The sequence below is a fragment of the Cygnus olor genome, chromosome 5, assembly GCF_009769625.2.
Source record: "Cygnus olor isolate bCygOlo1 chromosome 5, bCygOlo1.pri.v2, whole genome shotgun sequence".
Classification (NCBI taxonomy): Eukaryota; Metazoa; Chordata; class Aves; order Anseriformes; family Anatidae; genus Cygnus; species Cygnus olor.
The window spans coordinates 55,355,892-55,372,210 of NC_049173.1; the positions used below are offsets into that span (position 1 = coordinate 55,355,892).

Here is a 16,319-nt window from a genome sequence, read left to right on the forward strand (position 1 = left end):
ATTCAAAGGATCCAAATGATGATCATGATGTGTCATGTGGAATACTGAAGCAGTTTTATTAGTATATTTGATGTCTTTTTCTTAAAATGGGACTGCATAGTGTTGTGAGGTAGCCTCACGGAGGTGCATGCTACTATTTTTCATTCCTGTAGTGTTTGACTCAACAGTCAAAAGTGATTAAGATGCTGAGTGAAAAGTGCTAAAATGGATGCTATCTGCTAGAATCTGGTTTGTTTTCCCTGTGGTGGTTATGGTGCCCTTCCAGAGGCATCTGACTAGAAAATCAACATTATCTCATTTTTAGGGAAAAACCCTTATGATATTTTTTGCAAACTTCTGATCAGGAATTCAGCCCTGCATATGGTGTCTTCACATGGTAACAATAAAGCATGTGGTGTTTCTGCAGCTGTCCCTGCACAGAGCTATGGTTTAAGGAAGAGCTGGCTTAAGGAAGCTTTTTTTTGTCCGTTCTCTGCGGTAACCATACTTAGGTATTTCTACAGTTTAAAAGAAGCTACTGCTCTTAATCCAGTTTTCAGCACCATGAGTTCCAACAGATGTATTTCTATTGTTTGCAGTGCAAGGACAGGTCATCCTCACCTGAGTCAGGGGAGTGCTGAGGGCAGGGACCGGCTGAGACAAAGCCTGCAGCTCACTGTGGCACTAGAAAAGCTGTGTCCTTGTCCTGATTGCACCGGGGTACATCCCGGGAATATATTTAGAGCTCTAAATAGTTTCCGCTTTTCATTTTGTTCACTAAATATATGTGCTGTTGGCTTTTAAAATATTTTTTCTTAATTTTATTACTTTTAGCCCTTTCCTATCAGCAAGTGGAGGTTCAAACCTGTGTATGTTATGCCCTAGACTGAGATTATGCCCCACAGTTAGGGAAAATGGACAAATGAAGAAACATATATGTATGGGTTAAATAGCTGTTAGGAGCATAAATGCTTGGCCAGTGGTGCAGAAATTTCCTCCAGATGCTTCTGTTCCCCACCACCACCTGATCCCCCTTTCTTCTCATTTCCATTATTTACAGTGGTCTCCACTGAAAGAGTTAAATCTGGCAATTTACGGACTCCTTTTTGGTGAGGATGCCCGACTTTGACAATTTATTGAAAATCCACGGGCCATCCAGCGAGTTATCCAGGTTGGAGCAGATGGAGATGAGCACATCAGAAATTGTACAGTATAGCTAATAAACATCAGGATGAGCCCGAGGCGTTCACGGGAGAAAAATAACAGGTAATTATCACTTTATAGATTTTGACCGTCTCTTCATTATTTGGACATAATGAACTGAGAGAGGCAAAATACTGCAGCCTGGTACGGGGAATAGTTGGCTTAAGAAAGGGTCCGTGGAAAAACGGTGTCCAGCTGAATTAAGGCTATAAAATCAAGCATGTGTGCTTAGAATGAGAAGGGAAAGAGAAGCAGGTGAAGGTGAATATCGCTGTGCAGGAGCTGGCTTCTGGAGACGCGTTTTCCTCTGGGTTTGCCTCCTCGTTGAGCAGGGTGACTGCGATGTTGTGCGGGGCTGCGCCTTGCGCACTACTGGAGTTAAATGGTGACAGCGGGTACAGCCACAGCTATGCGCCAACAAAACCAAAAAAAAACCAAACCCTACATCATCTCAAGGCACAGCACTGCCGTGGGGGCAGTACCTCTGTGCACGGTGGGCAGCGGGATGGGGCCGGGGTCCGTGTTGAGGGGCAAGGAAAAACCCGCAGGGGGCTGCGGGTCGCTCCCCAAAATGCGGGGGGCGGCCGGGGGCGGCCCCTTTTGGCAGCCGCCGTTTGTGCGCATCCTTCCACCCCAGTCACCTTGAATAACAGGGCCGGGCGGTTCCCATCCTCGTTGGGAGGCTGAAATTCGGCTTAAATTCTGGCACCCTTTCCTCCCCTTGCCCCCGGCCTCCTCTTTTCGTTGCGGGGGGGGGGGGGGGGGTGTGCACCGCGGGGTTGCCGAAGGGGGTCCCGCCTCCCCTCTCCCCTTCGTTTGCTTATCTGTAAAAAGGGGGGAAGGAGGAGGGGTGGCGGGCATGAAAAAAAAAAAAAATCAATTGCTATTTTTCATCTTTGACAAAGTAATTAAAACGGAGGCACTCGTTCTTCCGCTCCGCAGGCCGCGGTGGGGAAGGGGGGAGAGTCCCCCTTTTTGGACAGGCTTGTGGGGGGGGTCCCCTTAGTCCCTGTGGGCTCGGGGCTGAGAGGGGCCTCGGAAAACCCAGGCGGAGCTCGGAAAAGCCGCTTTAATGAACTTTCTGGCAGGCGGGGGGGGGGGCAGACCCCCGCTTCTGGGACTTGGCGATGGACCCCCCCTCCCAGCCGTGGCTGAGGACTGGGTGATGGAGACCGCGTCCCCTCCTGGGGGGGACAAAACGGAGTCTGGGTCTTTGGGTTGGGTGCTGCTGGGGAGGCAGGAGCAGGGCTCGGGGCAGGATGTGGCTTGGGATCGACCGCGGGGTCGGCCCGATGCCGCACCAAGAGAGCCCCGCGCTCCTGGAGGAGCTGCGGGGGCTTCCCGACCCGCCTGCTTCTTGGGGCGCTGCCGTGGCGTTTTGATTCGCCCCGTGCCTTCTTCAGAGGCGTTAATGCAACCTGAAGGGCAGCATAACGGGGCTCCCGCCTTGCCCAGGCTGTGGGCAGCCGGCTCTGCGGCTCTCTGCAACAGCGCAGAACCGCTGCCAAGCGCCGCTCGCCTCCCCCCCGAGCCCTGCTCCTGGGGGGCTCTGTGCTGCATACAGGGAGGGGAAGAAACGGGGGAGAAGTCTGCTGGAGAGAGGAACAGAGCGCAGTCTGTATGAAAGGGTCTATGCACAAAACACCTGTATTTCGGTACAATTATGTGCGTGGAAAAACAGATGCTGATGCTTAAGTATATTTTCAGCAGCTGCAGCAGCAGAGGTTAAGGCTAGCTGCGGCGTAAAAACGCTCAGGAGCTCTGCTGCCAGGTGAAAGCATTTATTTTTCCCACCTGGGAAACGCGCTGATCTTTACTGCAGGGGAAAAAAAAAAAAAATTAAACGATTTTTTTAAATGTTCGGCTTTGCTCGTCCCCCTCCCCTCGGCTGTTGCGGTGATCAGGGTGGCACTGCCTGGGGGGGACTTGGTGTCCCCGGGGGCGCGCCGAGCCCCCGCAGTAGGCAAGGACGTACAAAGATGCGTTGGGTGCCGGGGAGCTTAGCCCCCTCCTTCCTCCCCCTAGTAGGTGCACACTGCTTACGCTAAGATGTAAAATAGCCCCGGGAGAAGCTGACGCTAGCAGAGTGTGTGCGGGGGAACAGCAGCTCTTCCTCTGACGCTAAAACAACCAGGAAGGTTGCTTAAGGAGCATCCCGATTTGCCAACGCACTTTTTTTTTCTTTTTTTTTTTTTTTTTTTTTCAGGGTGAAAAAAACTGACTCGTGAGCAACAAATCTCCGAGAAAGCCCCTCAGGTAGCAAATAGCGCGGGAGGTGGTGATGGGTGGATGACTTCGTTGGAAAAACGATTCCAGCGCAACTTCTGGCTTGTAGTGCTGAGAATCTCCCCCCAGTTCTCAAACAAAAAATGCTTTGATGGGTGAGGGCAGAACACCGACGACCTTACTGCAGTTGCCGTCATCTTTGCTCCCTCTTAACTCTTCAGATATCTTTGGTGAAAGAGGAGATGGCTTTATGGCGGGTGTCGTCTTGACTGAGTTGGGGCTGAGGACTTCCCCCATGAGGCATGGTGAAAAGAGAGGGTATGGTGTTGTACGATGGTGTAGGGAGACCAGGGAACACACAATTAAAATGTGTTTGTGCACTATATACGCAGTGAACTTCTCTCTCTGGAAATAGCTATACGGAGATATATATATATATTTATACACATTATATATATATATATATATATAATTTTTTCATATATATAAGCTATTTTAACTTTCGATCCCGTGTGAACTGTAGGAATGCAGAAGACAGATAATGGGATGAACCACACGGGAGGGGGGAGAGGGGCAGAACTGGCCGGTTTCTCCCCCTTTCGCTCATCTTTTGGGCGCAGTAGTACGTGTTTCTCGTGCTGCCCCTAATAACCAGCAAGAAAGTTGTGTGCTCCTGCAGGATCTGGTTTAGTAATCAGCCCCCCATGAGTCACACGGGACACGCAATCCCACTGCCGCATGAGTGACAGCTAGCCGGCGCTCAGGCTTCTGGTTGTCCCTTTAAAATCTGAATCCATGGGTAATGATTTATCAAACTCTTATTATCACGAAAATGTCAAACGAAGGGCACCTTGCTATGCACTGACGCAAACCCAGGCTTTCCCAAGGAAGTATAGAAGCTTTGCTCTGGACTGAGCAAAATCCAGTCTGTCATTTGCCTCTACTGCTGTTTTTACCTCGACCGACTCGATTTAAGACATGGTAAGCGCTTCATTTCTTTCCTTCGACACTTAGAAAGGCTCGAGGGGAGGCTTCGCCGGTGAGTTCTGTGCAGGCTGCCCTGTGCCCGCCTCGCTTCCCTGCCGCTGTCCTCCTTGCCCCGCAAGGCAGAGGGGCGGCTGTCCCCGCAGCCGGGGTAGGGCTGCAGTCGGGGACAGGGGCGTTGCTCCGTGCCCCCGCGGGCTGGGAGAGGAGCCGGAGGTGCTGCAGGTGCGGCCAGGACTTGCGGCAGACACGGCGGAGGCAGTGCTGGGAAGCCTTGCGGAGTGGGGGTCCGGAGAGAGGGTGCGTTGGGAAAGAGAATTTTTAAGGGATGGGAAAGGGAGGCATTGCCCGCGGGGTCCTTAAGGTTTTAAAAAAAAAAAAAAAAAAAAAAAAGACGATACGTTGTGAAATATAATTTTAAACTGGTGGGAAACAGGGGTGCCGTCAGTAATCTATTTAGCGTACAGGAGAACGTTTCAAAGCAATTTTTAGAGGAGTGTGAGTCGAAAACGTAAGAAAAATGAGAAGGAAAGCCAGCTGCTGACGGCCGTGGTTCCGCGGTGGTGGTGCGGTTGTTTCCCCGTTTCCCCGACTTGCTGTCGGGTTGTAAGAGGTGGCAGCCAGCTCAGAAACGCTCCCCAGCACTATTTCGCTGGGTTTTTTAACATCCCTGGCTGCCTACAGGGCAGCTTGTCTATTGCCTGTATGGAAAGAAAAAAAAAAAAAAAAAAGGTTGGGGGGGAGAAAAGCCGATGTGCATTGTTGAATGACAGAAAGGAAATGGGGCGTAAAATTAAAGAATCTTTCTACACTGGTGATAGGGAAGGGAGCATCCTACGCTCGTGATGTGCAATCTAACGAGGTCTGGCGGCGCAGTGCTGTAAGAACATTTATCTAAAACTCCAATTGCGGGTTTGCAGCCGCTGTTTGTTTGTTTGCTTGGTTTTTCGTTCCTCACTGATTTCTCTGCCAGAATATTAACGCTGAACGAGAGGGCAAGCTGGGGAACCGGGCCCCTCGAAATTCACCCACGTTTTAATCCAGATTTTCTAGCAGACACGTTTTGCGTACGAGAGAATCAATCGGTAAAAAAAATCCCTGGGGTTCAAACGTTTTCTTATCCTTTCGGTAAAATATGTGATATTGTTTTAGGATTACGCCAGTCAAAGGGAGATGAACAAGCAGCTCGCGAACAGCCCCGACACGGTTGCTCCTGGACCAAACGAAGGTGCGGGAGCTGGAAGAGGCAGCCCCGAGGAGGGGCCGCAGAATGCCCCGCCGCAAGCCCCCGCCGCGATGGCCAGGCTGCCCCGCTCGCTCTCCAACGACCCCAAAACGCTTCCCTCCGAAGAAGCTAAGCCAAACGATTTCGAGAGGACCAAGGTCGGCATCTGCAAGCTCAGCAGCACCCCGGTGCAAGCCAACTCCACGGTGCGGAGGGAATCCGGGGAGACCTTCCCCTACAAGCACGCCGCTGGGGCCGGGGCCGCCGGGCAGGCTGCGATCCCCCCCTGCAAAATTCCCGCATTGCAAAGCACGGACGGGGACGCTACCCTGAACCTTGGGAAGGGCACGCTGGAGCGAAACAACGCCAAAGGCGCCTGGGTGACCTTGAGCCAGAGCACCGTGGTACTGGGCACGGATGGCAACACTTCTGTCCTTCCCGGCAGAGTGGAGGGGGTAAGAGCCTCCTTCCCGGGGTTCTCGGCCCCCGGGAGTAAGGGATTAAGGGATGCTCGGCCCTCAGCACCCGCTGGGGGCCGAGGCTCCAGTGGGAGAGGTGCGGGAGCAGGTAGGGGATGGGGCTGAGCCGTGGGGCAGGAGCCGGGAAGAGAGGGAAATCCCCCGGTGCTGAGTTACCGCGCCGAGAGCCAGCCGAGGCTCCGGTCCTGCGGAGAGGAGGGGGCGTATGGTCCCGGCTGGGTCTGTCCCGAGAGAAATCGGGGGCAGAAAGCCCTCCGCTGCAGGAGCAGAGCCTGTCCCCAGGGCATCGCCCCCGGCCGGGCGCGGCGCATTGCAGGGGCTGCCCCCCGGGAAGGCAGCGGCGAGCCGAGCCCTGCGCGTTTGGCCCCCGGAGGAGCCAGCTGGGCGCCGGGGGGGCGGGCAGGGGGGACTGTCACAGCCCCCCCATCCCAGGGCTGCAGCAGTCGCTTCCCCTCCCTCGGGAGCCGCCGGAGGGGGGTCCACGACGGAAAAGCCTAATTTCTCCTAATTTCTCGGGCAGAAGCAGCCGCAGGGGAGGGTGCCCCCGGTGCGGCTCCGCGATGCTCGTTTGCAAACGTGGCTCTTGTCTGATCTCTTTTCTTTTTTTTTTTTCCCCCTTTCCCCCCCTTTAGGAAGACGATGTAGGGGATGAAAATAAAGCCCGAGGGAACTGGTCTAGCAAGCTGGATTTCATCCTCTCCATGGTGGGTTATGCAGTGGGGCTGGGCAATGTCTGGAGGTTCCCGTACCTGGCCTTTAAGAATGGGGGAGGTATGATGGCTTTTTCCTGTCTCTCTACCTGCAGTTCCGTACGTGGCTGAGCCGCCCCCCCCCTTTGCGGTGGGGACAAGCACGAGGGGAGCGGAGGTCGGGGACGCCGAGCCGGGCACCCCCGGGACCCACACTGTGCCGTCACACCTGGCGAAAATCCTCACTGGGGGCTTTTTGTTGCTTTCCTTGGCTTTGGTTTGGGGGAAAGCTGGTGTTCAGCAGTCAAAGTAGGCGAGTTCCGACAAGATTTCGTTATAAGGTGGCGCTTGCCCTAAAAAAAACACCTGCAATGAGTTCTGGCCAGGGAGTGAGCAGCTGGGGAGGCCAGCGCGGGGGGCTCTGGACCTTAGAGAGGTCATGCGGGCTCTTCTGAGCTGTTGGAGGTGAGAACTCGCCATTTGGAACACCTCAATATTGAAAAAAAATAAATAAATAAAAGGTAAGCTTGCCTTTAAACATACAAAATAAAAGCATGTGTGGGGGCTGTTCTAATACAACACTGCTGCCTCGAGCAGATGCTGGAAATGCAAAATCCTGCTCTCCCGTTCCTGCCCGGGCTGGGGGTGGCAGGGATGGCTACCCAGGCTGGGGCTGAGCGGGCTGTCATTTCTCCCCCCAAAAGGTGCGTTCCTCATCCCCTATTTGATGATGCTGGCGCTCGCTGGGATCCCCATTTTCTTCCTGGAGGTCTCCCTGGGGCAGTTCGCCAGCCAGGGCCCTGTGTCGGTGTGGAAAGCCATCCCTGCCTTGCAAGGTGAGACCCCCTCTGCCACCTGCACCCCCCCGCGGCTCCCTGTGTGGGCGGTGGTGACGGTGGCCCCCTCTGGGCCCTCTCTGCTCTTTCCTAGGCTGCGGCATCGCGATGCTCATCATCTCCGTCCTGATAGCCATCTACTACAACATCATCCTGTGCTACACACTCTTCTACCTGTTCGCCTCCTTCGTGCCCGTGCTGCCTTGGGCTTCCTGTAACAACCCCTGGAACACGCCAGATTGTAAAGATAAGAACAAACTTTTACTAGGTGAGTTGCTTTTGGGTCTTCCCACCTCTTTCCCTGCTGCCGCTGGGGGCTGTGGTGCCCAGCCCAGGGCAGGGAGTGCCACCCAGGTGGCTTGGAGCAATCCATTTGCTACCTTTTTTTTTTTTTGTAACTTTTTCACCATCAAGGGTAGATGTAAGTTTTGAACTGTAATGTCAAAAAAACAAACAAAGAAATCTTTACAGCTGAAAGGTGCCTGCGCCAGTGCTGTGCAGGTGTTTGGCTTCGGGTAAAATCCTGTCCAGTCTCATCTCCTGTTTCCAGTGACACTGTTTTGGAGCTGAGCTTATGCGCATCCCTGTAGCTGTGTCGACATCGGTGTAGAAAGGAGGACTAGATAGTGACCCCTTTTGCAAGCCCTCACCTGTAACTGCTTTTGGTCCAGACCCTTTAATACCTTGAGCATTTGGGTGTAAAGGGAAAAACCGTGAGACATTTTAAGACCTAGTACTCTCAGAGCCTTACAGCTTTGGCAAATGAGGTACTACAGAAACCTAATGCAGAACTGAAACTCAAGTGATGTGTATGATAGAATGCTTTTTATTGCTGTTTTGCACCCAATCTGTAAATCCAGGCAAGTTATTTTCTTCCTCTTTTTTTTTTTTTTTCCTCTCACAGATTCATGCATTATTGGTGACCAACCAAAAATACAAATCAAGAACTCGACTTTTTGTATGAGTGCCTATCCAAACTTGACTATGGTTAACTTCACCAGTGAAGGAAACAAAACATTTGTCAGCGGAAGTGAAGAATATTTTAAGTAAGATCTTTCATTTGAAATATTATGTTACTTTCTCTAAAATCTCTAGTAAAAATCTCTAGTAATACAGATAATCAACCAGTAATAAAAGAAGTAACTATTTAGAAGACTAGAAATAAAATATTTAAGAATGATAAATGATACGCACTTCTATGCATATTAACAATGAAGGCTAAATTTTAAACACTGCATTATTTTTGTTCTTTTCCTCTGGTGCTTAGCACAGCTGGGGTGTTGGCCCGTGCATGGCATTTTTATCTCCTACTGCAATGCAGACAAATAAAATAATACATGGTGACATTCACTCGAACCTTCTGGAGAAGCCACTGAGAACACTAAAGCAGAACTACGTGCTGTAGGAATTTGCACTGAATTACTGCCTGCAGTTGCTGTCATTATTTTTTTCCTTTTTAATTTTTTATTTCAATTTTATTTTTATTTTAATTTTTAGGTACTTTGTATTGAAGATTTCAGCTGGGATAGAATATCCTGGTGAGATTAGATGGCCCTTGGCATTGTCTCTTTTCCTAGCCTGGGTGATTGTATATGCCTCCCTTGCTAAAGGAATCAAGTCATCAGGAAAAGTAAGAAAAATATTTGCCATCGTACACTTAGAGGAAAGCAGTATCCTGCTTTGAGGGAAATCATGCTCTTGTTTAAGGCACTGAACTACTGAAATTTGGTTTCAACAAATGGCTACGTATTAGTGAAATGCCTTTTTTTTTCTGTTCATGTTTTCCTATCTAGCTAAAATGTTAAAAAGGTAATTTTGGGAATCAGGTTTAACATTTGATCCCTAATACTCAGAAACTTGAAAATGAGCCCTTGAGCTGCGCTTAGCAGTTGGATGGCAGGAACGGTGCCTTCCCTAGTGTGTCTGGCGTTCATCAGAAATCCCCCAGTCACCTCAGGCGTCACTGTAATCTGTGAAATTATGATGTACACTAAGATGTTAAGCAACATGTTTTAAAATCAGAACTGAACTTAAATAATTCTGTGGTGATTATGAGCTGTGACAGTATGTATCCTGTTTTCCCAACTACTTCATGCCTCTTCCTAAAACTTCTCCTTGCGGTAAACCAGCTCCCTTTTTCTGTTTCTGACATCTTCCATCTCCCTCCTATACCTCTGTGTCATGTTCTCCTCTGCCTCTCTGATGTTCAGCTTTCTGCCCTGTATCCTAACCAGCAGCCATACAAAGAGGGAACATGTGCTCTCATGGACATGCAAGTGCAGGCATCCTTATTGTCTCGGCAGCTGTCTGCGCAGGGAAATGCAGCCCTTTTTTTTTCAGCAGCAGCACTGTTTTGGGTGATTTTCATGGCACTTGCAGCAATGCAATATCTGAGACTTCTACTTCAATGCCATTGTAATTAGCTTGTAGGTTAAAAGGTTGGATGATGCTATAGCATAAATGCAGTTTATTTAATAATTGTAGGCTGAAAAAATTCCTCCCCCCAAAAAACAAACAAACAAAAAAACCAACACATGCCAAAAAGAGCTCACAAATGAAACAAAGCAAAATGCCAAGACTGGAATGGAATAACTATATATTTTCTGTGTTAAAGGTAATGCATGTGCAGAGGCAGCTATCAATTTTCTACAATTTGTCACCGGGCATCTAATTTCAAGCCATCCCTTTGCATCTAGAAGCTGACAACATCTGTTGTGAGCTAGCTTGGAAATGAGCAGAAAATCCAGAGACTTGAGTACAAGGGGAAAGTTGACTGTTTTTTGTTTTTTCTTGCATGTAGTGTGACAGGAAAAACTGTTTCATGAAAGGCCAGAGCCAAGAAACAGAAGATGTAGGGGAGAATAACTTGGGTTTGGATGGGGTGGGAGATAGTTAGGTAAGACAGCTGTAGCGGCCAAAAGAAATACTGGCTCCTTGGTGCCAGGGATAGGAAACTGCTATCGATGCTTAGATGATTGTGATGAGGGGGCAAGTGGAAATCCTTCAGGTAACTGTCAATACGTGGCCCTGTGGTTCTTGCTGCCTCCTAACAAAAGCTGTCAGTCTGCAAACAGTTGTCTCTGGCTCCTCAGGCAGCTCTCAGGAAGGTGCCTGCAGTGGTCAATTGCAGCCATGTGGGTCTGTCTATTTAATATGCTGGGGATCAGATGAAGAAAGTCAACTGGTCTTGGAGGACTCGATATTCTGGTTATTACAGTACCATGCGGGGACAACTAACCTACTGAAGAAGTTGTGTAGGTCCTATCTAAGTGACAAAATGGCATCTAGGTTCACCATAAAAACTAGTTGAGCAGGCACAAATCCCTGAGCTATGTGTACCAGGATAGCTTAATTATGTTCCAATTTATTTAAGAATCCTAAAGTAAACTTAATTTAAAATGAAGAGTGGAAACGACGCTCTGCTGGACTAGCTAGATGAAGTCTATGTAAAATCTTTCTTGGGGCTGAAGTAGTGTGAATGCTCCATACAGTCAAGCCTTCTAGATAAGAGTTTCTCTATTGTTTGAGCCATTTGTTTTTTTACTGAAGTTGGAGAGAGACGCTAACGTCACTAAGTTTGATTAGCTAATAGGGGAAAAGCTCTTCTCTTGAAATGAGTGTCTTCATTTTTTTCCGAACGTCGACTTGAGCGATTATAGTAATTTTATTGAACCTTAACAGCTGGTTTCCACTTGCCATTATTGATTTAAACTTAGTTCCTTTCTTAATGAACAGTGATTACATATTAACTGTGTAATGCTGTTTGAGTATTACATTGTTTAAATACCAGTCATAGCAGAAATGATACATTTAAGTACAATAAATAATAATAAAATCCTATCTATGAAGAAAGAAGTAGCTTCCGAAATACAAATGAAGACAAGAATGTGTTATGTCTATACAGACACGTTGCTTCATTGATGTATTTGCACTTTGCTTTAAACTCTGAAGGTATTTCCCAGGAATACTGTTTAGATAGAAATGGATTGATCTCTTCTGACAACTGAGTGGAATTTCATTCACTGCACAAAATGCAGCTTCTTGAAACAGCAAGGAGGAAGTTCGGAAAGCAGTTTCAAAAGCCACCTCAGCTCAGAGGATTCTGGCCCCTGTAAGGCTGCGAGCCTGAAGTGCAAAAGGTTTTTAAATGTTTTTGAACAGAGTGTGCAGCCTAGCTCGTTGCAACTTAGCCATTTTATTTGACTACAGAGAGAGCTCTGCTCTGTACTAGATAATTATGAAGACATTAAGCACACAACCTCTGTTGTGCATTTAACAATCATTTGGTGTATCTTGATTGTTACACTGACTTTTTTTTTCATTGGGCCCATAAACATTGTCATGGTAATATGTAATTATTAGGAGGTACAAACTAATACAAAATCTTTAGGTTGAGTTAAATACAGAGAAATACATTGGGAAAAGATCAGGGCTTTAGGTGTCATTGACTGGCATTGCTCATTTCGTTTCCAGTGAGCTGTGTTAGTTTTTTTCTGGGCAAGGATCAAACACAGTATTTCCATTCAGCTTTAACTTAATACTGCTCTCCAGTCTTTATTCTCATTTTTTTCCCTCTCTATCTAGAATCCCAGATATTATTACCACTGTTGCTATTGATATTATTCCTGTTACTAGCAGCAAGAAGTGCTGTAAAAAATGTTGACTCTGTTAGATATTCTGGGAAATAAGCCTGTTGCCTTGCTAGTCTTATCCCCTGTTGTCTCTGATCCTGAGTAATTACCCTTTTAAGGCCAAAATGGAAGTGCTTCCATTTTTCCCCCCTCTCTTCTCATATAATCCTTTCAATAATCTCTTTGGTCTCTGCAGGTGGTGTACTTTACAGCTACGTTCCCCTATGTAGTTCTCATCATCCTTCTTATAAGAGGTGTAACTCTACCTGGAGCTGGAGCTGGAATCTGGTACTTCATCACACCCAAGTGGGAGAAGCTAATTGATGCTATGGTGGGCTTATTATTGCAATTATAACTCCTGATGGCATGAATAACTCACACAAATTTCTCATTTAGTGTCTGTTGCAAGCATTTTCTGTGTGCAGAGGCAGTATTGTCATCTGTGCAATCTTGTTCTTCACCTCTATGGAGTGCTGTTACAGTGGATGTTTGTCATTTGTGTGCACATACCTTTTATAATTTATGTTGTTATAGATACGGTATTTACTTCGCATTTAACATTTCACCTGAATCTCTCAGACTAAGTGCATTTGGAAAAAGGGGAATTAAAAAGGAGGTACAGATTTTCATGTGTTGGTGTCTGAGTGGATGCTGCTTTGATTTGAGCAAACGCGTGAGGTTTTTAATAGGTAACATAATAAGCCTGTCTGCATTTGTCTGGAAATTTCTTTAGAGATGCTGAGAATATAATGCAGTTCTGAAGACTGACCGTGAGACACGAAACAAAATCAAATTATACAACCTACTCTAACACCTCTTCCCTCAACAGCTGTGATCATTGTACTACCTGTATTATAAGAAATAATGTTATTTTCTGTGTAGTACAGGACAGAATTAAGGAATTTGGTACCTGGCTTTGCTCTTTAGAAAGGATCGACTTGTATGAGTGCTTCAGCTCTGCTTTCTCATTCATGATTTCTACTGAATTCTAAGAGGCTGTTTGTTGCCAATTAAACCAGTAAAACATGCTACAAAAATACACATGGTTTGTATTGGTGTAGACATGAATCCACGCATGGATCGCATACTTGTCTGAAATGCTGCAGGAGCATTTGGCTTCCTAAATTTTATTCTTAACTGTCCTGAGGCTGGAGACTGAATTGAAGCCTGAGCTGAAACTTGGAATTCAGACTCTGTTCTGTAGAAAAAGCAACTTTTAGCAACATCTCAGGAAATCTGTTTCCCCACCTCCTAAGAAATTCCTTCCTCTGTCAATAGCAGTGGGGAATTTTGCAACTGCTAATGTCCTTATCTCTTTAAACAGCAGGTATTTAGGTATTTTAATCCTTTGGTGATAGAGTATTAAATCTTTTGCAAACAATATAGACTTTATGCATTAAGTATGAGCATTTTTGGATTCCCTGGGGTGCAAAAATGGATGTGAGAACTGTTGCCTTTTGCAAAACGGGTCTATCTGTACACACTAGGTGTATAAACCTAGGTAAGTGTTCAAGAACATTCAAGAGAACTTCTGCTTTTAAATTTCTCTGTGGTGTAACATGAATTAATAGCTGTATATTGCACACAGCCAGATGAACCATTGACTCCTTACAGGCTGGTGTCTTTTGAAGTAGCGTCCAAGTAGTACCTTCAAACTAGTTAGTGTGCACAGGTATACCTGAATTTTGTGCATACATGTCCAGCTCCATTTCTGCACTACACACTTTGGTGGAAAATCAGAATTTGTAGGAAAGCTTGTAAATAGAAATACCAGTGCTTGGAACATTTTGAAAATTTTTCAAAAATAAGACCAGTTCCTTGGAAATTCTAGTCAGTTTAGAAATGTTTTATCTAAATGCATTTAAGGCTTTGAAGAACCACCAATATCAAGCAGTATGGAACAAGCAGTACTTTTTTTTTTATTAATTTGAAATTTTATATATTTTTAAAGAGAGACTTGGCTGAGCGTGTGTTATCTTCTGAAGGGAGGAAATAAGGTCCAGTCTGAATGGCCCTATCTTATACTATGCTATGTGATGTACACCTCCCGACAGAAATTTACCCTAATTGGAATGTAATGTCACTCATAAGTAGTACATTCAGCAGTGCTGAGGTTCTTGCTTTTATCAAGAAGATAATGTAAGTGTCGGATAAGCCATCAGTGCCCAATACAGGTTTTTCCTCTTGATTTGTATTTCCTTTAGGCCGATATGTAACAAGTAACATATTGTGTTGAATGGCAAAGGTAATGTTATCATTTCACTTTGGGTGAACAAGAAGAGTACTCCTAATCAAATGGACACTGTGTAGGAGGGCAGGATTTCGCTTGTAAATGCTATTTTATTTACATCCATTTCTCTAAAAGTTATTTCAACTTTTTGCATGTTAATCCCCAACAGTAACAACTAGTGTTACCGGTCTTTCTAATTCTTCTTCCTGAAGCCAATGTTATTTCCTCTCCTCTCTTTCTTACTTAGGTTTGGAAGGATGCTGCCACGCAGATTTTCTTCTCCTTATCTGCAGCATGGGGAGGTCTAATCACTCTCTCGTCTTACAACAAATTCCATAATAATTGCTACAGGTATGTAAGAGTGAAATCCACAAGTCTTACTAAAAGAGTCTTGTCCAAAAATGCCAACATCTTCCAGCTTGCAGCAATCGGATTTGGAATGCTCACCTCTCTGTCTTTTTTCCTTTCTTTTTCTTCTTTTTTTTAATCATGTTTTTGTTGTTTTTTTTTTCTTGGTCCTAATCTACTAGTCTCAGGATGAGCCTTAGCCTTATTATAGTCCCTGTTGACTCTTAATGTTCAGAATTGGCAGTTTTAGCTTGAAAGTCAATCTGGGAAGCTGTCAGCAGCTTTATGAAACATTATGAAACCACGACAGTTGGCAATGTCTGCTGAAGGCAACCAATGTGTTGAATAAGCTGAAGTTGGCTGTTGTTGTACATGCGTGAGTTCAACATGCAATTTCTGTATGTGATTCTCACGTTTTTAATTGTTTTATACGTGTGAATGTATTTCAGGTTGTAAAACTCAAAATCAGGTTTGTTTGAAATCAGTGAAATTTATTTTTGCAAGTAAAGTCATTTCACTAGCGGCATAGTACATTTTTTCAACGAGAAGTGTGCCAGATAAATATCAGCAGACAGAAAAAAACAAAAGCAAGTGACATTAGCAGAACACTTAACTGATGTTTGCTGTCTTTAGAGTAGGTCTTGTTTCTATTGAAGCAAACCTTCATTGATTCCTGTGCAAGGATGCATGTGCTGATTCAGGACAGCATATGCTGCTGGCTAGGCAGGGACTGTCCAATGGCATACTTAAAAACTTTCCTGAATCAAGGCTTAAGAGCACGTGCTCCTTGGGTTTTGAACTCCAATATCCTATCAATATCCTGTAAGTTCTAAGTATTATATACGGAACATACACCTAGGTATCTTTTTTTTAAAAAAAAAAAAAAAAAAAAAAAAGTGGTTCCACATTTTAAAAAGGAATTCCAAAAATATTTGCTACTAGTTTTCAAAACTAATTTTCAAAAGTACTTGAATATACCTTAAAATATGGATGAATAAGTAAAAGCGTTGTTTATTCTGTTACTCCCACCTAATTGTCTTTTGGGTCCTACTTCTGAAAATGCTTGTCCTGTGCTTTGATTTTCTTGGTGATGAATGAATACATTCAGAATATCAGGGCAAAAAATGGGACAGGTGTTATGCTATCTTGCTGCATGAACTTAGCAATGTTTTGTGGCGTTTGAAAATATTAATGACAAATTTGAATGAAATATGTGGTAACAAAATAGAAAAATAATATTATGCTTCTAATGCTGAATTTGTAATTTACCTGTGTTAGAGAGGGATGGGGAGACTGAAGCAGAAATAATTAGAAAAGCTTAATTACTTCTAATGTGGTTAATTTTGCAACACATCTTGAATACTGAAATGAACCTTGGCTATTTTTTCCCATTTCAATTTTTATATCCATTACATTTTAATATTGCGAATAGTATTCTACTTTTCAGTTACATATCCAATTTAAACGTCATCAGATAATCTGTAATTGC

General features: G+C 45.6%; 1 protein-coding gene across 1 annotated transcript in view; it reads left to right on the forward strand.

Moving 5' to 3' along the window:
- Nucleotides 1-5,590: 5,590 nt before the first annotated feature.
- SLC6A5 (solute carrier family 6 member 5) overlaps nucleotides 5,591-16,319 on the forward strand; it is a 31,810-nt gene continuing 21,081 nt past the window's right edge. The window contains exons 1-8 of the mRNA XM_040559669.1: nucleotides 5,591-6,072; nucleotides 6,729-6,867; nucleotides 7,490-7,621; nucleotides 7,716-7,889; nucleotides 8,526-8,667; nucleotides 9,119-9,251; nucleotides 12,449-12,583; nucleotides 14,730-14,833. Of these exons, the coding sequence (XP_040415603.1) occupies nucleotides 5,689-6,072; nucleotides 6,729-6,867; nucleotides 7,490-7,621; nucleotides 7,716-7,889; nucleotides 8,526-8,667; nucleotides 9,119-9,251; nucleotides 12,449-12,583; nucleotides 14,730-14,833 (1,343 nt within the window). The 5' untranslated portion in view covers nucleotides 5,591-5,688. The remainder of the gene's footprint in view (nucleotides 6,073-6,728; nucleotides 6,868-7,489; nucleotides 7,622-7,715; nucleotides 7,890-8,525; nucleotides 8,668-9,118; nucleotides 9,252-12,448; nucleotides 12,584-14,729; nucleotides 14,834-16,319) is intronic.